General features: G+C 37.2%; 1 protein-coding gene and 1 long non-coding RNA gene across 22 annotated transcripts in view; one reads left to right on the plus strand and one right to left on the minus strand.

Annotated features, from left to right (window-relative positions):
- Nucleotides 1-25,406, minus strand: part of LOC145516665 (uncharacterized) — a 207,836-nt gene that overhangs the window by 116,043 nt on the left and 66,387 nt on the right. The window lies entirely within an intron of this gene.
- LOC145516659 (uncharacterized) overlaps nt 1-25,406 on the plus strand; it is a 165,957-nt gene that overhangs the window by 47,641 nt on the left and 92,910 nt on the right. For 20 of the 21 annotated variants that reach the window (XR_014061605.1, XR_014061604.1, XR_014061602.1 and 17 more), the window contains one exon: nt 18,618-18,712. Coding sequence is in view for 1 of the 21 variants with exons in the window: in XM_081518060.1 (XP_081374186.1) it covers nt 18,618-18,712 (95 nt within the window). In the remaining 20 variants the exon portion in view is untranslated. Of the gene's footprint in view, nt 1-18,617; nt 18,713-24,479; nt 24,705-25,406 lie in introns of all 21 variants that reach the window. The other variant, XR_014061615.1, reaches the window with a different exon arrangement.

Consider the following 25,406-nt stretch of genomic DNA (forward strand, 5'->3'; position numbering starts at 1 on the left):
TTCCTGAATCAGGATCGAACCCATGTCTCCTGCACTGCAGGCAGATTCTTCACTGCTGAGTGGGGCTACATAATTTTTTATTTTTTACAAGTGAAACAAACCATTACATATAAATGACACTGCAAATGAGAGGAACTGAAGGCCTCTTTAGCAATGTAATAGTACCTGGGCTGATTTTATTTATACACATATATATACATATGTGTGTATATATATATGTATATATATATATATGTATGTATATATGAGAGAGAGAGAGGAGAATTTTAAATGATTCTTTTTCCTTTTAAGATTTGAAAACATGCTTTGTCAACTCCTTGTATATGTTTGTTCTCTGAGTTAATTTGAAAGTTTCCTATAAATGAAAATTTGCCGTGAATCAGAACTGAAACACTTAACAGCAAACCCCTTGCTGAAATCTGAGAGCCTACATTGAGCAGACTTCTGTAGGATAACTGAAACATTGCCAAGAATTTTTTTAAGAGCTATGATGTCTCGGAGGAAATATACAAACAGTTTCTTGATTCCTTTAACCCATGCAGTCGAACTGTGGCTGACGTTAGGGCCAGCATACCCCTTATGCTCCTTGCTTCTCTTCCCCTTACAGGTTCCCAGCTTCATCCATCTTCCATCTGTGATCCTTGGTTTGTAGCATCTATGGCCCAGTTTGAACTCAATCTAATTTAGAAACTGTTTCCTTTCCTCAGTGGGCAGTAGCTCTCAGGTCAAGTGCAGGCTAGTTGGTCCCATGCTCTTTTCTTTGAAAGCTGTTTCTCTGGTTTTCTTTAGTCATGTACAACTTCCTGCCTTTAGCCCAGGGTGGTGCCTATTATAAATTCATCAACTTCAGCTCATCCTCACGCTTCACTGAACATCATCTAAGGTGGGACTTGCAGACACTGTGAGGCCATCTCAGAGCAAACACATTTCCCATCCAAATCGCAAAATTCAGCCCTTAATAAAAGTGCTTGTGGCTTTTATCGTAGGGGAATCTTCAATGACACATGGTTGAAATATTACAGAGTGTTTCCTTTTAGTTTCTATTTTAAAAAATTCATTTCAACAGGAGGCAGTAAAGGTGAAGTAACCATATAATTTATCATCAAAACCAGGACACTTTTGAGAGTGAAAGGGAGTAACTCTTCATCATTAATCCAGGACAAGAGGCATAAAATGGAACTGTCCCAGGCAAACCTGGATGTGTGTCATCTTAAGCGAGGTCAGTTGGCCCACAAAGTGGCTCTAACTAGTAAAAAACAAACAAACAAATAAACAAACAAGAACAGGCAGCTGGCTGAAGGAAAGTCAGCCATTTTACCTCTGTGGTATTTAATTGACACCTTTTCACCTAGGAATTTAAGAAGCGTGTATTTGCTTTCCAATAGCTAAGAACCACACTTGACTTTTTTTGTTTTTTTGAAAACTCAGATGAGAGTGAAAAATTGAGATTAGGAGAGGAAATTTACAGAAGAAGGAGGCATAATTGGATGAGCAAGTTCTGATGTGTAAAATCAGTTAAAATATTCTTATTAATCACCCAGTATGGTATAGAGCACTCTCCTAGGCACTGAAGGGTATGAAAAAATAACAAGTATGTAGCAGGCTGTAGTCCATACAGTTGCAAAGAGTCAGACATGACTGAAGCAACTAAGCCTTAACATAGGTAGATTAAAGTCAAGGTTAAATTTGGATCTTTAGAAGCGATTACATTGAAAGTGATGATCAAAATTGGAGAAACTAAATGTGATCTCTATGATTAAGTAGATATTAAACAAGAAAAGTGTGTTTGGAAGGAGACGCAAGGTGGAATGAGGAAATAACCTTCGAAAGAGGCAAGGAGAGATATGGTGGTTAGGTGAAGAACTAGAATTTTGTTCTTTTATAAAACCTAGATGAAGAGATCTTAAGAAGAAGGGAGGTAATTTTATTACTAAAAGGCAAAGATAAAACAAAAGAAAGACTTTACAAAAACCTTCAGATTTTGTGGTTGACTTATTGTTGTTGATCAAGAATTCCACTTAATTGGAAGTTGAATTTACAAGTGACCAGATACCAAGAAAATGAAAGCATCATATATACTAAGCTCATTGAAACATTTTATAATGTGAACAAAGCAAAACATAGTACAGATGGCAGCAACTGGGGGCATCAATATATCTCAAAATAGACCTCAAGAAGACACTGGAGATGCTTAAAAAAAAAAGGGAAACACTTTTGGAATAATTTATAAGTAGGAGGAATGTGACAAGATTGAAAGAAGAAGCCAGTTAGAATTTCCTGAAATGGAAGACAGGACATCATGCCCTCTGCATCTAGAAAGGATGGTAGTAGGTACCATCCTTTAAGTAAGAAAAGATATTTAAATAAGAAAGTATAGTATAGCACAGTGAGACTTAACATCACATTAAAGAAGGTGATATTTCAGGTGTATCTCTGCTTCCTTTTTTATAAAGGTTAAAAAGTTCTCTATTTCATATTTTTGAGATAAATCTTTAAATCTTCCATACTTTCTTATCCATCATGTTTATTTACTTGCTTATTTGATTCTGCATCTTCTTTGGTGTCCCCATTCAACTAGTGATACATAATATTAAAATACACAGATATACTTTTTATTTATAGTATCACATATATTTTGTGTTTTCTGTTCATGGTTCATAATTTTTCCCTCATGGCTTTCAATTAAAAATAAATTTTTAAACATCTCTGTTCTAGCAAATGTACACGTTATATAAGTCATGAAGCTATTTCAATAAAAGGATTTTAAATATCAAGATCTTTAATTTTTCCATATTTAAAAAGTGACTGATTTAAACTATTCATAATTTTATCCTGCAAATTACTTAAAACATAGAAAATAGCATAAAGATTGAACTTCAGATAAAGCTCTACTTTCTCAATAGTGAAGTGGGTTACAGTTTAGTTAAACTCATATCGAATTCAAGGAAAAGTGCATGTGCCAATTATAAAGGGACCTGAGGCTGATTTGTGCACTGACAACTTGAAAATGGTGAAACACTAAGTAAATACTTAGATTTTAAATTTTAGATGCATCATATTTATTCTTACGTCTTAAAACGTCTTAGTTGGGGTCAAAATAGGAATTATATAACTGCTAGGTTGATTTGTAGGCTGTGGGCTATTGACATGGCTCCAAATGTGTGAATAAAAACTAAAAAAAACAGTAAATTAATTATCTAGACATTTATGAATGCCTAGATTTTTGAAACTATGTAAAAAACATATCTGGATTCAATTTTTATTCAAATATTGGGTTCCTACAGTTCCTGAAATACAATCTTCTGTACTTCAAAAGTAGAGTCAATTATGAAGTAATTTTCATTCTATTTTTCACACAGAAGCATCATATACCCTTAACTTTCACTCCCCACGGCCACCAGTCTAACATTTGGTCAGCAGGAATTATGTACCAGGAACTGCAAAGATGTTTCCATATATTATCTCTAGTCCTCACAACAACCCTGCAAAGTGACTCAGAAAGGTATAATAAGTTATCGGTGAAGCTCCTAGTGAGCATAGGTTTGTGTGATTCAAAGCCTACAGTCTTTTCACTGCTACACTAAGCTGCCTTTTCCCCATCACATCAGGTATAAATCCCTCTTTACCTGTAATTGGATTAATTCAATAGTTCTCTAAATAAGTCTCTCTGCTTCAGATTTCACCATTGGTCAATCCAGTATCATACTTTTAATCCCCTTTAGTTACCCCTTACAATAACTTTCAATTATCCCTCTTCCACAAGAAACAAGAGCCTCACAAGATAGCTTATTCAGTAAAGGATAGAAAGATTAAAAAAAAAAATTCTACTGTGAAATTTACAGCATTAGACTGCATGTTACCTGTTCACTGAAACTTGTCAAGACATTCTTTGTGATTCATTATGGGATCAATATTTGCAAATGTGCCATGTGTACTGTAAAAGTATAGCCAAGACATGGAAGCAATCTAAACGTCCATCAACAAATGAATGGATAAATATGTGGTATATATATATATATATATATATATATATATACACACATATATATGTATATACTGAGTAATAATATATATTATTAAGTGATTAAGTGAGTGAAGTCGCTCAGTCGTGTCCGACTCTTTGCGACCCCATCGACTGTATGTAAGCTACCATGCTCCTCCGTCCATGGGATTTTCCAGGCAAGAGTACTGGAGTGGGTTGCCATTTCCTTCTCCAGAGGATCTTCCCAACCCAGGGATCGAACTCAGGTCTCCCGCATTGTAGGCAGACGCTTTACCATCTGAGCCACCAGGGAAGTATATATTATTACTCAGCCATAAAAAATAATAAAATAATGCCATCTGGAGCAACATTGATACACACAGATTATCATACTCAGTGAACTAAGTCAGACAGAGAAAGGCAAATATCATATGATATCACTTATATGTGAAATATAAAAAAATGATAGAAGTGAACTTATTTACAAAACAGAAATAGACTCATAGACATAGAACATAAAGATGGTTACCAAAGGGGAAAAGTCGGTGAGGGATAAATTTAGAAGTTTGGGATTAAAATATACACCCGATGCTGGGAAAGATTGAGGGCAGGAGAAGGGGACGACAGAGGATGATATGGTTGGGTGGCATCACCGACTCAATGGACATGGGTTTGGGTGGACTCCAGGAGTTGGTGATGGACAGGGAGGCCTGCTGTGCTGCAGTTCATGGGGTTGCAAACAGTCGGACATGACTGAGCGACCGAACTGAACTGAACTACCACACATAACCAGCAAGGACTCACTGTATTAAACAGGGAACTGTACTCAATATCTTTTAACTATAATGGAAGACAATGTTTAAAAAAGAGTATATATATATATATGAGTATATCACTTTGCAGTACACCTGAAGCTAACACAACATTGTAAATCGACTGTATTTCAATAAAAACTTAGAAAAAAACAAAAAATTATTTTATATTCTTAAATGGGAGTGAGTATGTATCACATATCTATTGGATCAAGCTTATAAGATTAAGACTTCCAATTCTTTAGTCTCATTCTTTTATACCCTTATTCTATTTTCATTTCTCTTCTTGCTGAATTCTTGGTTTTATTGATGTTGCTATTATTTTTTAAATCATCTCTGCTCATCCACATCTCTTTGCCCTTATTCCAGAAGCAGGTTTTAGAACGGTGGGTTAAAGTCTTTGCAGTGAGACTGAGGACATTTCAGGACCCACTGCTGAACCACTGTTGACCTGTTTCAGTTCCTGGTAACCTAGATCAGCTCTGTTATCTAGAACCAAAGACAGTGATTTGGCAGCAGTTTGCTTGCTTGCTCGCTCAGTCGTGTCTGACTCTTTGTGACCCCAAGGACTATAGCCTGCCAGGCTCTTCTATCCATCGGATTTTCCAGGCAAAGATACTGGAGTGGGTTGCCATTTCCTCCTCTGAGAGGGGATCAAACCTGCATCTCCCACATCTCCTGAACTGCAGGAGAATTCTTTATCTGCTGAGCCATCTGGGAAGTCCTTGGTAGCAGTTTACTTGGTAGCCTTTTACATAACTTTAGGGAGGGGATAAGGTGCTCTTTGAGGACCAGAGTCTCTGTTAGGTCCTGACTTCCACCTGTGGAACTCTTTCTTCTGAGCACTTTCAGGCCCCTTTGAACAGAACTTCTCAAGTCTACCACCTACCTTGGGACTCAGACTCCAGCAAACTCTTCTCTTCACTCCTCTCTCTTTACACTTCTATTTCACTTCTGGGCCTTTGAGTTACTATCACATCTTCTCAGCCTTGACTCTATTTAATTTTCTCCTTTAATATTTTATCTACCCTGGGTACCAGTCTGGAGAAAAAGAGCAGCATGAATATGCATACAACCTTGACCAAAAGTTGGAAAATCACATTTACAACCTTGTGCAATTTCTGATACATATGAATCTCAATATGTATTATAATTTACCTGCATAAGGGTGTCAATAACTGGCAGAGCCTCCTTTCATGGTGAACAGAGAGCAGCTTCATTCTTATGGAAGGAGAAAGAAACCCACTTTTAAGCCCAGGGAACAGATGTGACCCGCAGAAATCCAGCCAGGTTTCCTCTGAACACCTTCCTGTGACTTCCCAGATGGAAAGCCCCTCTTCAGCTGGGTAGAGTTACACTGGAATTCACATTGAAAAAAGTCCCTTCTCTTTCCAGACCAGAGTGAGGTAAGGACCAAGGGTAAGTCTCAGAGAGCTCCCAGTACGCTGCAGACTCTAAGACTTTCTCCAGCTCTATGATTTTATGGGTCTGTCATTAAGGAACAAAATCCAGGTGGTAAGCATGGTGTATCCATTCTTCACAGGACTAGATATGATAGTGTAGGGAAAATGATGTGCTCTTAAAGATGTTAAAACTGAAAATACTGTCAGAAATGAGAACAGTGTGTTAAGATCACAGTCAACCTTATGAAATCTCGAACTGCTGCCAGGGCACAGAGAATGGCTCAAACTGTGTCCGAGCTGGTAAAAATGAACACATCAAATAAATAAATTGAAATATAGATGGTGTCCTTACAAATTTTAAGTCTACATTTCAATTCCACAATGCCACAATTTTCAAAGTAACCTACATTTTCAAAAGTGAAACGAAGGTCAATAATCTTGGAAATGCTAAGATACGTTTTCTAAAACCATACCTTCAAATTAATTAAGCACAGTTTGAAGAAGAATTCTGTAGTTAAACAACACACATTTCCCCACTATTTAATGAACATAATGAACAGATGAAGTCTTAAGTAAGAAAAGTTAAAGATATTCTGTACAACTAACTTTTTAATGTGGACTGAAAAAAAATAATCTCATAAATAGAATTTTGGAAAGAAACAATAAGGGAAAATGTCTGTAAGGAAAAAAGCCAAAGGAAATGAAGTTGTAATGAAAATTTTATGTGTATGTATATCTTTCTATTTTCTGGCATGATAAAAATACTGATAGGAAAAAATCTTCCCCCTTCCTAACATGTACATCTTAGGAAAGAACTGTATATGCTTGACCATCCTTAGAAAAACTGGCCACAGAGCTGCCAAATTATTTTAAACAGATTTTATTTTAATAATATACATATTAATTTTTAATAGATTTTAGCTAATTCGATATAGAGGACACATAGGAGATTTTCATCTTGATCTTCTGGCTAGACATTCAATTTCTGTTTTACTAAAAGAAAGCCTTTTACTAAAAGAAAGCCAGTTATTGAAAGCTTCCAACTGCCCTTTTCTCAGGAGGGTAATTTCATTTAATTAAAAAAAAATAGCAACAATTGTCTGCCTTGAATATCTGTTGTATAAAGTTAGCCTTTCTGAGCTGAATGTTTCCTTCATTTCAGTCGTCCAGTGATTTTTCTTTTCCTTTTTTTTTTCTTTGAGGACATATGGATCAAGGCCTGACAGAGCCAATCAACACAAAACTCTCTTCTGAAATTTGTACAGCATCATAAATTGCTGTTGTTCAGTCGCTAAGTTGTGTCTGCCTCTTTGTGACCCCATGGACTGTAGCACACAGGGCTTCCCTGTCCTTCACCATCTCCCAGAGTTTGTTCAAACTTAGGTCCATTGAGTCAGTGATGCTATCCAACCATCTCATCCTCTGTCCCCCTCTTCTCTTCCTGCCCTCAATCTTTCCCAGCATCAGGGTCTTTTCCAATGAGTCAGCTCTTCACATCAGGTGGTCAGAGTATTGGACCTTAATCCCTATTTATGTCAGTCACATATTCTTTTTATGAAATTATTTTTATCAATTCACACTGACAATTGAAAAAGTAAGCTTTTTAGAAACACCAAAGCTATTAACAATTCTAAAGTTTTTAACAATGTTACATTTCAGATATACTTTCAGAAGTAACTTGGACTCTAAACAGGACAAAAATGGCCTTCTACTTCATTTAAGAACAGAGCATTTTTCAACTGTCCAGGTCTTTTTCTCTAAAGATGAATCATGTAAATTTAGTCCAAGAGTATATCGACTGCCTCCAGTGTGAAATTTTTCATTCATTGAACTTTTATTAAAGACTCTGACTTTGTCAGAAAGATACTTTAAAAGTGCAAAACAATCCATATCTGTATTTTTAACCCAAGGCCCAGAAATTTAATAAATGAATAAGAAAGGTTTACAATTTGTCTCTTTAACTTTCAAATCAATTGGGGCTTTCTATCACAGGGTGTTCAGCTGGACTTAGGATTCTCAAATTACTTCTTTTCAGGTTATTGTCCGAGGCCTTGATCTTTCTGTTTAGTGCCAAGTGTTCTCGAGTGAATTCTATTGACTTAGATTCTGTGCTTTCTTCGGGGCATTTGTGAGAAGTTCATTCCTTCATACAGTTTGAAAGATTTCAAAACAAGGAGTTTTCTTTCTTTCTTTCCTCTGTCTTTCCTTCTTTCTGTTGGTATGAATTCAACAGCTCTTTCTAAATCTTAAATTTTGTGAAAATGTTTATTAAGGCTAAAAGCAGTGCTGAAGAGCTAATGAAAATCAAATGTATTTTGTCTTCTAACTGCTTCTTTGGAGGGAATGAAGGATGAAACTGAGATCCTTTAGAAAATTAATAGAATAAGTAAGTTTAAAAGGGCCTTCAAGGTCATCTTTTTTGGAGATTCTCTTCTTTGGTTTCAGAGTTGAAACCAAATCGGTAAAATGGGGACTCATTCGATACATATTGGGATTTACCCATTCATCAGAGGATCACTGCCTAATCCATAAAGAGATAAAAGGGAACTCCATGCCTTGTTACACAGACAGATCAAATTTTTGTCCTTATCTGCCCTCTTAGAACAGAACACAAGAGTTCCACAGTTAGTGTTGCTTAGACTGAGTTGAAAGGGAAGTGTTCTGTGACCAAAGAAAGAAAAATTTAGGCCAAAACTTTATAAACAGGAAAACTCAGATTTCTGAATTCATGGTAATTACCCTAGAGTTCAGAAGGCACTGTGATAAAAATCTTGACCAGGAAACCATAAATAAGGTGAATGTGATAAGTTTTCAGTTCAGAGAATTCAAGCTGTGGATTCCTAAAGGAATTGGCTAGAGAAAACCCAAGCAAGGACTCACTAATTTAATTACTCAAATTAAGACAACCAAGTTATTCGCTGCCCAAAAGACAAAAGTCAAATGTTGAATGATGATGTGGGCTTAATTCTGTGTCTGATTCACTGGTGCCATTTAGATGTAATCTTTGAGTTTCAGTTCAGTTCAGTCGCTCAGTCGCGTCCGACTCTTTGCGACACCATGGACTGCAGCACGCCAGGCTTCCCTGTCCTTCACCAGCTCCTGGAGCTTGCTCAAATTCACGTCCATTGAGTCGGTGATGCCATCCAAGCCTTCTACATAGCAAGTACATAGCAAGCACAGGGTTTGCCAAAGCTATGTGTTCTTAATTCAGTGAGGGCATTTAGACATTTAAAATAAAAATGAATGGGAATAAAATATCAAACAAGAAATTTGAGGTGATGTAGAGTTGCAGACTTTCCTGAAAACTGCCAGGTACTATTAAAAAAGTAACTCAGGCTGTCACACAAATTTCATATTAGTGGTAACCAAACACCATTTATGTAGCTATCTAATAAATCATTAATGCTATAGGGAATTCTCAGGGTGACGAGGAAGATGTGTCAGTGGCTTGGTAATAATTTTAAAATGCAAAACCTAAAAAATGCCTTTGTTATTATTTCAGCATAAACTATGTAAATAATTCATTTAAAGGAAATTTTTCATCATAAATTTGGTAATAATTTTATCAATTGGGCACTGAGAATAATGAATCAATCAAAAAAACAGTTTGCTATTGCTAATCTCTGACAGAATGACATATTGGGCTGTATTTAAAGCACAGCATACCATTTATAAAATAGGATTTATGTATAATTTGTTATGTTCCGACAAAACAAATGCCAGTAGAATACATAAGAAAATAATTCCTGCCCCACTCTGGGATCAGTTATCTCAAAAAAAAAAAAAAAAACCTATTCATGTTGGCATGCATGCAGCCATCTTACTGTAATTATGTCTTTCAAATGTCACTGAATCAGAGATGTGTCCAACTGCTTTGACCTACAAGCTAGTTAAACTGCATTGCCACTACCAAACCCTGTTTTTAAAAAGTCCTTCCTTTTGCTAGCTTAGTGCCTCTTTATTCTTCTTATACTGATTAAAAGCTGTGTTGTCCATTGTTGTTGCTCAGTCGTGTTTGACTCTTTGCAACCCCATGGACTGCAACATGCCAGGCTTCCCTGTCCTTCACTGTTTCCCAGAATTTGCTCAAACTCATGTCCATTAAATCAATCATGTTATCCAAACATCTCATCCTCTACTGCCCACTTTTCCTCCTGCCCTCAATCTTTCCCAGCATCAGGGTCTTTTCCAATGAGTTGGCTTTTCACATAAGGTGACCAAAGTATTGGAGCTTCAGTTTCAGCATCTATTCTTCCAGTGAATATTCAGGTCTGATTTCCTTTAAGATTGACTGGTTTGATCTCCTTGCTGTCCAAGGGACTTTCAAGAGTCTTCTCCAGCACCACAGTTTGAAAGCATCAATTCTTTGGTGTTCAAGTCTTCTTTATGGTCCAACACATCCATACATCTATACATGACTACTGGAAAAACTATAGCTTTGACTATATGAACGTTTGTCAGCAAAGTGATGTCTCTGCTTTTTATAGCTGCATTTTAAAAATCATGAAAGTAATTAAAAAATGAAAATATCAATCCATCATTTGTGAGGTAGGGGTTGTAAGAGGGCAGATGGATTTCTCATGACAACAGGAGAAACTAAGGAGTGAGAAGGAGAAAAGATCAGGCACAAAACCCATCCTAAAATAGAAGTCTGTCTATTTTGTCTACACCAAAGACAAACGACAAGGTCAAAGTTTCAAAACATTAACAGACGTAGCACAACAAATATGACCACTAACCAAGAAGAATGGACACCAGTTATAGAAGTATGCCATATGTCTCCTGGTATGCCAAGGTCCCACCCTTCAGCTGCTGAATAATAAACCCCAGTTTTGGAGTTCCACGAGAGAGGCTGTAATAGCTGAGGGAATTGAGGAACACTCTGGTGTAAGAGGGAGAAGGAAATGGCAACCCACTCCAGTACTCTTGCCTGGAAAATCCCATGGACGGAGGAGCCTGGTGGGCTGCAGTCCATGGGGTCGAGAAGAGTCGGACACGACTGAGCGACTTCACTTTCACTTTTCTCTTTCATGCACTGGAGAAGGAAATGGCAACCCACTCCAGTATTCTTGCCTGGAGAATCCCAGGGACGGCAGAGCCTGGTGGGCTGCCATCTATGGGGTCGCACAGAGTCAGACACGACTGAAGCGACTTAGCAGCAGCTGGGGTAAGAGAAGGTCCTGGCATCTGTAGCTCATTACCAACTGCTGGGAAGCATCTCACTACTCAAGCAACTGATATGTCCTCACTGCTTCAAACTCTCTGAATATCAATCCTAAGACAAATCCTGATCTTACTAACAATCAGACCAGGAGTTCCAGACCAGAAAACAGCAGGTTCTAAGGAGCTAGAAGAATGTTTTGGTAACATATCTCTGGAGAGTGGTATATGAGTAACGTGTTAGTAAGAAGTGATCATCATTGGGTCTGAACACAGGACAGAACCTTATCCCTGGGCTGAAATTTATAAGCACAGTTCCTGTCCTAGTCAACTCCAGGGTAAGAAGGTCCCTAAGAGGGAAGCAGGAATCACTGAGTTAGAGAACATTACAGAACGCCAGAAGGTTTGCATTGGGATCCCCAAATTCCAGAGAGCAGAGCATGACTAATGTGAAGTCACAATAGACAACTGGTCTAGAATGAATTAAATATGCCTTGTCCAGGTGGTTCAGGAATCCCAGGTAAGGCTGAAGCCTCAGATATGGAGGTCAGTGTACACAGCCAGAACAGATATAGTTTGATCAATTTTTCCTCAGTCTGTGAAAGTTATCAGCAAATTTTTGTAAAAGCATATATGTCTGCCTCACCCCAGCAAGTTTACAAATACTTATTTCATAACAGAAATTATCCAAAAGAATAAATATAGCAGCACAAACACGAAAGGATTATTCTGAGCCTCAAATGAGACTGTTTTATAATTTCAGTGCTGACAGGTATCATATATCTTATAATTGTTATATAATATATATAACTGTTATATAATATGTAATATACTTGTCATATATATATGTATATATGTCTGCTGCTACTGCTGCTAAGTCGCGTCAGTCGTGTCCAACTCTGTGCGACCCCATAGACGGCAGCCCACCAGGCTCCTCCGTCCCTGGGATTCTCCAGGCAAGAACACTGGAGTGGGTTTCCATTTCCTCCTCCAGTGCATGAAAGGGAAAAGTGAAAGTGAAGTCGCTCAGTCGTGTCCGACTCTTCGCGACCTCATGGGCTGCAGCCTACCAGGCTCCTCCGTCCATGGGGTTTCCCAGGCAAGAGTACTGGAGTAGGGTGCCATTGCCTTCTCCATATATATATGTCTAGACATCTAATAACGAGATTGCAAGTGTATGTGTATGTATTTCTCAGAATGCTCATTTTTATGATACAAAAGTTCTAAATATGTAGTTGGTTGACCTAAATTTTAAAAAACTGCTTTGATGATAACATACTTGATGAGCTTGCACATATTGGTAACAGACCTAAGTGAGTAATTCCTAGGTCCATGCCTTTGCATCATGCTGCCTACATACTTCAAACATGGCCAAACTGTCAGTATCACTAATTCTGGAGATAATGTGTGCAGTGTTGCATGTCATTCAACTGACAAACAATTGGCAGGTACCTTTTTTAACAGCAAGATGGATTCTTGTATGGGCTGTGTTGATTGCTTATGTCAGTCCCTTTGAAATTTAACAGCAGTTGTAATTAGAGCTGTAAATCTCTTCTAACTGTAATTAGATTAATATTTATACTCAGTGTCATTTTTTTAAACGGCCTGAGATGCTACTAGGGAGTGAGAAAGGTAAAGGTATTTATTTAGGGGGGAGGGGATGGAGCACTGTGGTGTCTGGTGGGCAATATGGTTTCTTTAAAACAATAACCATTAATTCTTAATAATGCATACATAATTCTTATCTGCATACAGCTTTGTGACTTTAAATACTGGGTCCAAAGGACAATACTTCAGAGAAATGGCTCCATGAATCCTCAGTCTCTACAAAGCAAGTGTATTCTCTAAAGAAACAGATCTAATCTTTTCATGGGTTTCTCTAAAATGGACCATATTAATCGATGAGACTAGAGAATGTCTGTGTCATAGAAAACTGAGTTCTGCAATTTCCATCTCACTAAATCTCAGTCCCCTCTGAAAGCATCCTTTGGCTGACTTGGTGGTCCAGTAAGACTACAGAATGACACAGGGGAACATACTGCTTATTTAGGATACTGTGATATTGCTGAAGGCAGTTGATGGATTCTCAACTCTTTACTCTCCTCTTCTCAACCTTCTTACAAGTGCTAAATAAACTCAGATTTGTTTCACATTAACGGATATTTTTATAACTAAACCTAGACTTCATAATAACCAGTGACAACATTCTGAATCTGGGCAAGAAGTAAAATACGTGCAATTTGACACTTGAGATGTACTAGGTTCCCAAACCTCCCCTCCAAAAAGCTTTAAAAACCTAGAGTACATTTTATCCTCAACAAACATAGCCAACTAAAATCATGTGATGCCCAGATCATGATTTGCTCATTAAATGATGGTAAAGTGGAGGAATGAATGCAGTAAGAAGCAACCTCATGAGCATGGAAAAAGATCTTCCTTTTGGCACCTGACACTGCAGGACCTTAAGTAAGATGTTTTTCTATGCTGGCATTCTTTACATTCATTTCCATTTCCCCACCTTGAAAATGAGAACATCTGACTAGAAGATCTTCATAGCCTATTCTTGCTCTAAAACCTAATTATTGTCTCTGAAGTCTGCAAACTCTTGTTTCCAGATTTAATATATGGTAAGTCTTCAAGCTATTTTCAGCAAATTAGCTAGCTGTGATAGGATTTCTCCACAGCTCAGTTAGAGCACATGTGCCAAGTACTGACATTAAAAAAAGTAAATCATAAAAGTACTAGAAGAAAACATACATTATTTCTAAAAATAGAATCCTGGAAAAGGGAAAACATTTCTATGTGTGGTATACAACTCAAAAGACATAAAAGGAAAGTGGTCAAAATTTATAACATGAACAAAGCTGCTTCCTAAGATTGGACTGTGGAAAGTTCAGGCTTAGTGTTGGTTTGATTCTGAGGAGGGATGTCACACTTAGATCATTAAAGTGTTTGGATTTGCCACACTTAGAATCTCAGAACCACTCATCAGTACAGCCATTAGCTCTCAGATGTGCTCAATACAATTAATTATTAATAACAGAATCAGAGTTAGTGGATGATTACACGTTTTAATACAAATTAGAGCAATGATGAGAGTATCTGTATATTTTATTATCATAAACTTGCATTCTTACACGCATAACTTTTTTGAGCAGGAAAAGTGTGGGAGAGTTTCAGCTATAACACTGGGAGTTTCACATCAAAAAGTGTTACCTAATGAATACCATTCAATTTGTGTATCATGACGGGAAAAAAAAAGGAGTGCTGTTGCTTCAATACATTATCCTGCATTAATTTCTTTAACATGAGAGAGGTTTTATATATAACAAGATATGTTCAGGCTCATTCTATGAGGCACATGCTTACCAGGTGTGCTTGCTTTGGACTTGGTATTCACTCAATTCAGAATATACACATACAAATCAGCACCTCGTTTTGCATGAGGCATATGTTTCTGGAAATGGTATCACTAACTGGTCCAGCTCTATGTGGTGTCATGACAGTATATTCCCTAAAAGAACACTCTTTGTCAAGCCATAGATGTTCCCAGATATAGTTCATGTAACTCCAGGCAAATTTTTCCATGCTGGAGTGATATGAATGAAGCACTGTGTAATGTCAGTGAAGTTCTACCAGTCCCTTATTGGCTACTTGTTCCCTCTGCATAATGGGACATTTCTTAACGGTATTTCAAGATACTAAGTAACTTGCATATTAGCAACTACAATGCTAATAATCTCTTTGTTGTAGGTTCAACACTGTTACTTTTATCCAGTTAATGGATCAAAACTGCCAGAGCACAAATCATTGGCAGAAGGAGAGATCACAGCAGGAAAACTTTTTTCTACAAAATATACTTAACTCAGAAAATCCTGTTAAGTATTGACTGGCTGAGAATATACAAACAAAACTTAGGGATTTTTTTTTTGGAGGCAGGGAGCAATAGCTATGATGTAATACATACATATCTAAACATAAATGTATGTTTATACATGTATATTTATGCTATATATAAAATTCATATTTTACATATAAATGCATATGTAAGTTTTTTAGAACAAATGCCATTGTAATAAATCCATCTGGTGTGTGGTAGTGTTAAAAAGAGACTTATCTTCAGTAACAACCAGAGAACTTTCTATAACAAAAGGATTAACTGAGTATGGGATTTTAGAATGAGTTAATGCAAACAGCAAATGGTTAATTTAAGTGAAAGAAAGTGAAAGTGAAGTCGCTCAGTCATGTCCGACTCTGTGCAACCCCATGGACTGTAGCCTACCAAGCTCCTCTGTCCATGGGATTTTCCAGGCAAGAGTACTGGAGTGAGTTGCCATTTCCTTCTTTAGAGGATCTTCCCGACCCAAGGTTCGAACCCGGGTCTCCCGCATTGTAGGCAGATGCTTACCATCTGAGCCACCAGGGAAATATAAAATAATTAACAGTACTCCATAAATAATATACAGCAGGTAGATGATTTTAATTCTTCTTCTCCTAGTGTTAGGAAAATACTTAAGTAGATGTGTCTTAAAGAAATGTTGAAGTCCAGGTTCGATACATGATACAGGGTGCTCAGGGCTGGTGCACCGGGATGACCCAGAGGGATGGGATGGGGAGGGAGGTAGGAGGGGGGTTCTGGAAGGGGAAAACATGTACACCCATGGTGGATTCATGTCAATGTATGGCAAAACAAATACAATATTGTAAAGTTAAAAAAATAGATCAATAAACTAATTTAAAAAAAAAAAGAAATGTTCAAATAGGATTACCCATGTTGACCACTTTGACATCCTGGTTTTCATTAAAACAATCTGAAGAGTCCATGTAGAGAGTACAGGTAGGAATACTTTAGCTAAGAAACTTTTTGACAGCAATCATATTTACTGAGAATATGTAGTACACATTATCACTACCTACACTTTGACTGGCATTTTAATAGGCCACATAGTAACCTAAGCAAAACCAAAACAAATGACCCCTGTGACCACACCCATTTCTTCAGAATATGACACCACCATATTCCAAGTTGCTAAAGGCAGACAAGCAGTCACCTGGTTGTATTGCTTCTCCACCATGAAGTCTGTCAGCAAGTCCAATGGGTTCTGTCTTCAGAATACAATAGGAATCTGTTCATTTTTCTTTTCCATAACTTAGCTGCTAGCACCATTGGCCAAATCACCATCATCTCTTTCTAAACTACTCCAGGTACCACCTAACTGGTCTTACTTTTTATGCCATTGCCTTTCTGTGATCCATTCTCCATAGAGCAACCCAAGTGCTCTTGGAAGCATCAACTGAATTATGTCACTCTCCTGCATAAAATCCATAAGTAGTTTCCCATCAGAGTTAAACCAAATCAAAACTCCTTCTCACAGCCTAAAATGGACAGCATGGACTGATTCCTACCTACCTTCTTGATTTCATGGTAGATAGTCCCTTTCCCTTTTGCTAACCTGTTCCCTTCACTCCTTTTGAGTAACAACAGTAAAATCTGAATTTTGCTATCACAAAAGTTTCCATCTCTGCAGAAAAGACAAAATTCACCATCTATCTATAATTTTCCAATCTCATAAAAATAAAAAAAAACTTTAATCTCATAAAAATCAAAAATCTAAAAATGGAGAAGTTACTTGTGAACCAAAGAGCTACATAGATATCTTTTTTCTCTAAGTCAAGTACTTTAAAAGCATTTGTTTTTCCCTAGAGAATGCTCTTGGCCAACACTATATTTTATGTATCCCTTGAGTTTTTATCACTCTAAGTAGAGCAATAATGTCTCTGTTGCCTTATCAAGGCTCCTTTTTAAAAATGTCTGTTTCTTGTTCCCTATTTTTCTTTTCTTTTCCAGTTTTATTAGAAATAAGTAACAGATAACACTATATAAGTTTAAAGTGTATGAGGGGATGATTTGATATACATATATATTGTGGAATGATCAACACAGTGGGTTTAATTAACACATGGATAACCTCACAAAATATGTTTTTTTGTTTGTTTGTTTTTTGTTTTGTTTGGTGAAAACAATTCAAATCTACTCTCTCGGCAAATTTCAAGTATACAACATAGTATTATTAACTAAAGTCACCATACTGAACTATATCTTTTATGTCACCATACTAGACTATTTTTAAAACATTTTTGTTAAAAGCAAAGGAAATATTACTTTTAATGGTCAAGTCTCGCTACTATGTTCTTTAATCACTGCCACTCAAGACATCAAGTTTTAGTCATTCTGTAGTAACCTAATTGTTTTAACACTAGAAAGTTCACTTCTTAGAAGTTGATTTCTTTTATCATCCCAGTCTCAAAAAAGTAATTGCTTAATAAGAGAAAGCAGGTATCTTACTGCTTTAAATCTACTATATCTTTTATGTTTTCAAGTTTTAGAAAATTAAAAAAAAGCAAAAACTCAAGTGGTTTGACCAAATGCATCTTCCTGGTTCTAAGGAGCAAAAAAAACTTAAAAAATAAATCCACAGATATTAAGAAGCCTGTTGGATACCCAATAGCTCTTAGCAAACATTATTTTGATGAGTTAAGTGTAAATGAATCACAAACACATGGACTAAATTTCCCTCAAAGAGCACAAAAGTTGAAAATGGAAGGAGCATGGCTTTTGGAAAAATATATTATGGTTTCTACCACAACCCAAACATTTACATAATAGCCTGGGCTGTTTCACAATCTGAAAGTACATCTGGATTCATCCAACTCTATGAAATTCTTTTCCCCAATAAATAAGTGCTTCAGCACCACTTATATTAATCCAATACACAAAATCTCTCATTTTCTCATCAGAAGAAATTTTCAGGTTCTCATGTATACAAATGATCTTCACTATGTATAGGATATAAACTACTATATATTTATAAACATATGATCAAGGATGCCTGTTCATTTATCCTTAAGAAAAAGTAATAAACACACACATATGCAAGCCCTTGCCAGAGATAGAGATTGACCTTTAAAGGAGATGAACAGACATGTACTATTTTCAAACACTGGGCAGTGAAAAAAAAATCATACAGAGAAGAATTAAGGGTGGTTTGACACACTACCATATTTCAGAATCTGGACAATTTTGTTTGAATTTGATGTAAATGTAAAGGTTGACTGTGTATACCAAGCTTAGAAAAAAAACTAACATTTTAGTGAGCTTAGGTAATGAAATGGAAAAGTTTGCCAGAAATGATTTATTTGCCATAAATAAATTTGCCATAGCTCTTTTGAAAGCTAAACTGAAGTTCTCCTTTCTTGCAGTGCCAAGGCTTCCCAGAGTTCCTAGAGAAAGGCTTGGTCACCTTACAGCCTGTAGCCAATCTCATCCTATTAGAACTCCGTGTGGGGCAGACTTGGTGAGTCTTAGACACTATAAGCTTCCAACTTTCTTTGGGGTAACCTCAAGAAGGGTAGATAATTTCATCTGCTCTCACTCATTCAAACATTATGGATCCATTTTCATCCAGTATTTGGTTTTTCCCTATTTTTTTCCAAAACCATTTTTTTCCATCTTTGTGTTCTTCCTAAGAGATGTTTTATCTTCAAATATGAGAACCGTGGAAAATAAAATTATTATTTATAGGTCTATCGATCTCCCAACCTACTGAAATGCCAGGAAGGCAGGAAACCATTTTTTATTGTTTGTCTCACTGCCCCCTCTACCATGCCCATAGTAGGAAAATAATGAGAGACTTTTGAAGGTAACCTCAAATCAGCAAGCCATGGTAAAAGAATTAAATTGATTTTGGAAATAGAGTTATGCAGGAAAGGAGAAAGAGCCACCATTTTCTCTTTCCCATACCTCTTTCTTCCCTTCCTTTCTTTCTCTGTCTTCCAACGTCAAAGATAGAAATTAGCCTTCTTGTACTATGCCTTCTTGTAAATCTCTGAACTTTATAAAGAAATACATTCATGAATCCATTAGAGCTTAAGGTCTCGACTGCTGATCTAATTTTACTCTGATTTGTCAGGCAAGGAGTTTGAAGTATTTATTTTAATGAATTCCTTGTCTTATGTCCATGGAGAAACTTGAAGTTAATCCTACTTAGAGTGTTATCTACTAGGGGTTTATTCAAAAGATCTGCATATTTGTCAAATTAAAGACCATGCTTCAGAACATTTTTACTACTTAGATGTTAGCCCACAAATCAGAAGGAAGTCTAATTTCTGTATGAAAGAAAGTAGATTTAACTTCATAATGAAAACTGATTTTCCCAGCAATTCTAATGCTGCTAAACTTTAAACTGTAAGTGGAATGGTGTCTAAACTTTGTAAATCTGCTTTCATTAAAAAAAAAAAAAAAAGGCTGAACTTGAGAAATGATAAATTGTGGGGGGATCAGCAATTTGTAATGTTAGGGAATATATACCATTGGCAATTTCATGCTGACCATTTAGCAATTGCCAGTGGAAACTGATTCCATTGTATAAAAACCAACACAGAGCTTCCACACACAAATGTTGACTAGTTGATTGTGAATATATTTCTGTGTCTGCTTAACTTGGCTAACATACACCCTGAACTGACTCTCTCAGTGTGTACACACAGACAGTTAGGGTAACAAATAGTGGATGCCATATTTCAAACAGCTTCATTATCAGAGAATGTGAAGGTTAATGCTTAATTCTAACCAATCTTATTTCTCTAGTCATAATAGCATGTTTTAGGGGAAAAACTGATTTGAAATGTCAATAGGTTAATTAGTTAAATAGGAAATTTTCTCTGGGAAAACTTCAAGAAATAAAAATGAAAAAAATTGGTTAAAATAAAAGAAATGGATCATTTTGGGGCCAAAATTCTAATTCATTTGTTGATATAAACACCCATCTTTTTCACTTTATTAATTAACTATTATCAATAGAATTTAAACAAGCCTGCCAAATAGTTACATCCATAGGTATTAGCTCAAAGCAAAATATAATGTAGATAAATGAATTAAATTAGACTTAGAAGGAAAAAATATTGAAATAGGGTTAATGACCATAATGTTCCATATAGATACAAATGTAAGTGGCTAACTGTTAAAAGTGTTCAGAGTTCCTCCGCAATCTGGTTCTTAAAAAGCTTATACACATGCACACACAAAAATATGGAACTACTACACATTAAAAATTAAAACTATGCTTAGAAATTTAGAATTAAATTCTCCCCAGATTCTTATGCCTATATCTGACTTCCTGATTAAGCAAATCCTTAGAGTCGGGTACCCAGCTGCCCCACTCCAGACAAACTAGACTCCATGACAAAAAGCCTCTGCCAGGGGTTTTCAATCTTGAATATAATCAGTCCTGCTGATTTCTCCTGGGATATACTAATTTGATCCAGGCATCTAAGATCTAAGCAAAGCCAGGTATAAGGCTTGGAAAGACAGCAAACCTCTCCCACAACACATATTCCTTGATTTTTCTAAATATAACATATTTTTGTGATTATCTCAGGCAGTACATGTTTTTCCTTTAGTTATATTGCACACCAAGTATTTTGCAACTTCTTTCAGACATTTTAAGAAATGGACATTAAGAGATATTCTGTTAGTAAAATTTTTAATAAATCAGCAGTTTTACAGTACAGTAGGGGCCTATAATTGGAAATGTCACCATATGTTAGCACCCAAGCTCCTTATGAACCTATCTGTTCAGTTAAAATGTCAGCTGTCTATTGGCTATGAAGATGCCACACAAATAATCATGTCCATTTCTGTGTTTCTAATGCTCACGCATATGGGAGAAATAAAACTTTCCAACTAAATCCATTGTTCTTGTTACCCAGTTATTCTGGCAATGAGGAGCATAAAGGAACTTATCAAGTTACTGATATGTAATTCCGAGGCCCTGCTGGGTCTAGCTTCTTTTAATACTTCTCAAAATAACATGCATAGTAGATTTCTCACACTGGATTTTAGTTTCTATATGGCCTCTAGAGGATGCTAAGATAAGTTAAACCAAGCGTGATTCGGCAGACTATTACATCAGAAAGGTCTTGGCATCAACTTAAAAACGTTGGGTAGCTTTGAAGTATCAGTCATAGCTATTAGCTTAAAAAACTCTCATCATTGAACAACTTCTTTATTCGAAATATCTGCTGGTTACAGAATATTAAAGTAGAATATTTTTTTCCATCCTGAAGATGATTAATTCATTACAGCCCACCACTAAAATGTGATTTCTCAGACTATAAAATTTGGTAGTTGTTCCAGAGTCGAAATTAGAGGCATGTGATCCTCTTTTACCCCTCAAGGGGAAGAATTACAATTCTGCTCTAATTAGTGGTAATCCAACAAAAAGAGGTGACGACACAGTTGTGTATAATACAGAAACATGAGTAAGCGTCTCTCCTACGACAACAGTCAGTTGAGAAAAGGAGGCACAGTGCTATTGGTGCCAGCACAAACTGCTCACCCTTTTAAAAAGCTCATGAAACTAAGTAAGGATGCTAACATATATTAATTATTGATACACAGTCATTGGAGAAGGGCACGGCAACCCACTCCTGTATTCTTGACTGGAGAATCCCATGGACAGAGGAGCCTGGTAGGCTACAGTCCATAGGGTCGAAAAGAGTTGGACACAGCTGAAGTGACTTAGCACGCACACACATAGTCATAGGCCATTGGAATTGAACACTGTACACTATTGTTTTAATTACTGTATTGAAGTAAATCTTAGTTAAGAAGTTCCCTTTTCTTTTGCTGCTGCTGCTGCTAAGTCACTTCAGTCGTGTCCAACTCTGTGCGACCCCATAGACGGCAGCCCACCAGGCTCCCCTGTCCCTAAGATTCTCCAGGCAAGAACACTGGAGTGGGTTGCCATTTCCTTCTCCAATGCATGAAAGTGAAAAGTGAAAGTGAAGTCGCTCAGTCGTGTCTGACTCTTTGCGACCCCATGGACTGCAGCCTACCAGGCTCCTCCGTCCGTGGGATTTTCCAGGCAAGAGTACTGGAGTGGGGTGCCATCGCCTTCTCCACCCTTTTCTTCTACTTAGCATGAAACATTTGTACATGAGTAAATCTGTGGTGTAACAATCATACAATCACTTATAATCTATAAGGCCTATTTATAGCAACTCCAATTCCAGTTTTATAATATTTAATGAATAACAGCTATGGGCAAGAAAATAACAAGTTGGGCTTCTCTGGTGGCTCAGATGGTAAAGAATCTGCCTGCAATGTGGGAGACCCAGGTTCGATCCCTGGGTCAGAAAGATCCCCTGGAGAAGGGAATGGCAACTCACTCCAGTATTCTTGCCTGGAGAATTTTATGGACAGATGAGCCTGGCAGGCTATAGTACATGGGGTCACAAAGAGTTGGACACTGCTGAGCGACTAACACTTTTTTTTTTCTCAAGACAGTTCTTATCCTCAAGAACCTGTAGTCGTCTCCAAAATAAACTGCAAGATTCTGAATACTTTGGCTCTCCTACTTTGGCAAAAGCCAGTGTAAATTAACTTGTTAGATGTTGCATTGGACAAATATAGATAAAAAGAGTAGATTTGCCTCCATCCTACAATACCATGAATAATATTTTGCATTTTGCAGAAAAAATAAGAGACAAATGTAATTTTGGGGCATATGTTGTATCTGTATCTGTTTAAAACAAAAAACAACAACAAAAAAAACAAGAACACATGCTTCATGGGAATGCAGCACCTAAGTCAAGAGTATTGGAGAGAACTAAGTGCCTTAAGACTTGTAAAGCATTTAGAACAAAGCTTGGCTTGTTCATAGTCAGATCTCAATAAACATAAGCTGATTTTATTATAATTACAAGACAGAGGCTACAAAATCATTTTAGCTAAAGCAATCCAGATATCCTGTAAAGACCAAAATGGCACCACAGAACAAAGAACCTAGGAGAAATGTCCATTTGCAATGTTGAAACATTTTTAATATACATTTCTCACTCAGGAGACTAACTTAATAAATAAGGGGACAACAGTCTGGCTTTTAACTCCATCAAAGTCTATCAAAAACTCCGTCAAAGACACTACTTTCACATCACATGTGATAGTTCATCAGTGTATAAAAACTCTGGTCCCCAAAGGACAGCAGGCTGATAGTGTAGTGGAAAAGAACACAAACCCCACTGACCTGCTATAAAACAATTCAGCGTGGGTCAGAAAAAAAGGCATAGAATTTTCATGCAGACTTTATGGAGTGAACTTATCTTGAACCCATGGAAATTTCTGAATTTAATTTAAAGAATCACAGCATAACAGCATCACTTTAGGAATTTTCATTAACCATTCAGCCTGTATCCTCCTTTTAAAGCAGTTATTGGCGTATTATTTATGATGATCAGCTGGCATCAAAAATGCCCTCCACTGGAGCTGGTTGACCTTGATTTAAAAAGCTAAAACCAAAGTGCTAGGGAGAAAGTCCCCAGAGTTCAATTCAGCAATACAATGCTTTGACTTAGAGTTCAGAGATTGTGGCCAAAGCAGAGACACAGTTACGTTAGCACCTTTTAAATAAAGGATCCCTATTTGACTCTGGACTCAGACCTTTACTCCCAAGATGGTTCAAAAAACCTCATTCACCATTCTTTTCAACCTTACAGATTACATTCTAAAGCTCGAAATGGAAATATAGCAAACCAAATCTTCTAGTCATTGGCACTAAGGAGATAAGAGAACAGGACTACATGATTCAGTAGCAAAAGGAAGAAACCATAAAGTAGCTTTTTAATACCTAATACCTGAAGAAACACTGACAGGTATACACAAATGTTTCCATATGAAACTCTCTAAAATAGTCTCTTAAAGATAGATATCATAACCTTGTTTTAGAAATTAGAAAACTGAGGCTCAAAGAAACATGGATAATAATGGATAATAATAATGAATAAACATGGAAGCTTGAGTAACATGGATAATTTCACAGAACCAGATTCTGGCTCAAGTACTGGCTTGAAATTCAAGGGTGGAGCATCCCCTCTTAGTTCTTCAACCAAGCAGCTATATCTTTGGAAAGGCAGGTCATCCCTCTGGGCCTGTTTCTTCATCCATAAAATGAAGAGGTTTGGCAAACAGACTCTGGTGTAAAGTCTGGCCCCATGATCAAGCTCTCGTGTGATCCTCTGCCCTAGAATGTGGGCAGGATCTGAGACTTCACTTCTAACCAACAGAACACAGCACAGATGACAAGAAGGACATGATACATTACATAGGACCTTAGCAGCCATCTTTGAGGAGACTCTTTCTTGATGGTTTTGGAGAAGCAAACTGAGATGTGGGCTGACACATAGAAAAGGCCGTGTAATGAGGAGCTGAGTACAGCCTCTGACCAACAGATAGCAAAAAAGTGAAGACCCCAGGTAGTCTACAAAAAACCAAATGCCGCCAACAACCATGTGAGTATGGAATTGGATTCTTCTTCAGGGGCTTCTAGCTCAGAACCCAGCCTCAGCTGACCCCTTGATTATAGCTTTGCAGAGGACCCAGTCAAGCCATGTGAAACTCCTAATGTGACTGGCTTTAAAAATAAGCAAATGTGTACTTCCCTGGTGGTCCATTAGTTAGGAAGCCACCCGCCAAAGGAGGGGACACAGGTTCAACCCCCGGTCTGGGAAGATTCCGTGTGCCAGGGAGCAATTAAGCCCATGCGCCACAACTACTGAGCCCATGTGCCTAGAGCCCATGCTCCTCAACAAGAGAAGCCACCACAATGAGAAGCCCACACACCACAATGAAGAGTAGCCTCCGCTCAGCACAACTAGAGAAAGCCCATGCACAACGAAGACCCAGCACAGCCAAAAAAAAAAAAAAAAAAAAGGAAATGTATTATTGCCCATAACCCAAATATGTAGATACTGGGCAGATTTCAGGGCTGGTCATTTAAGAAGCTCAACATCAAAGACTATATATCTGTCCCAACTCTCTACCCTCAGTTCAATTCCCCTAGTGTTTACAAAATGGCTGTAAAGCTCTAGACTTCACATCCAGACACAGGAATCAATTCAGTTCAGTCACTCATTCATGTCCGACTCTTTGCGAGCCCATGGGTTGCAGCACACCAGGCCTCCCTGTCCATCACCAACTCCTGGAGTTTTCTC

Source organism: Giraffa tippelskirchi, chromosome 8 (assembly GCF_054371585.1).
Source record: "Giraffa tippelskirchi isolate mGirTip1 chromosome 8, T2T-mGirTip1v1.2.pri, whole genome shotgun sequence".
Lineage (NCBI taxonomy): Eukaryota > Metazoa > Chordata > Mammalia > Artiodactyla > Giraffidae > Giraffa > Giraffa tippelskirchi.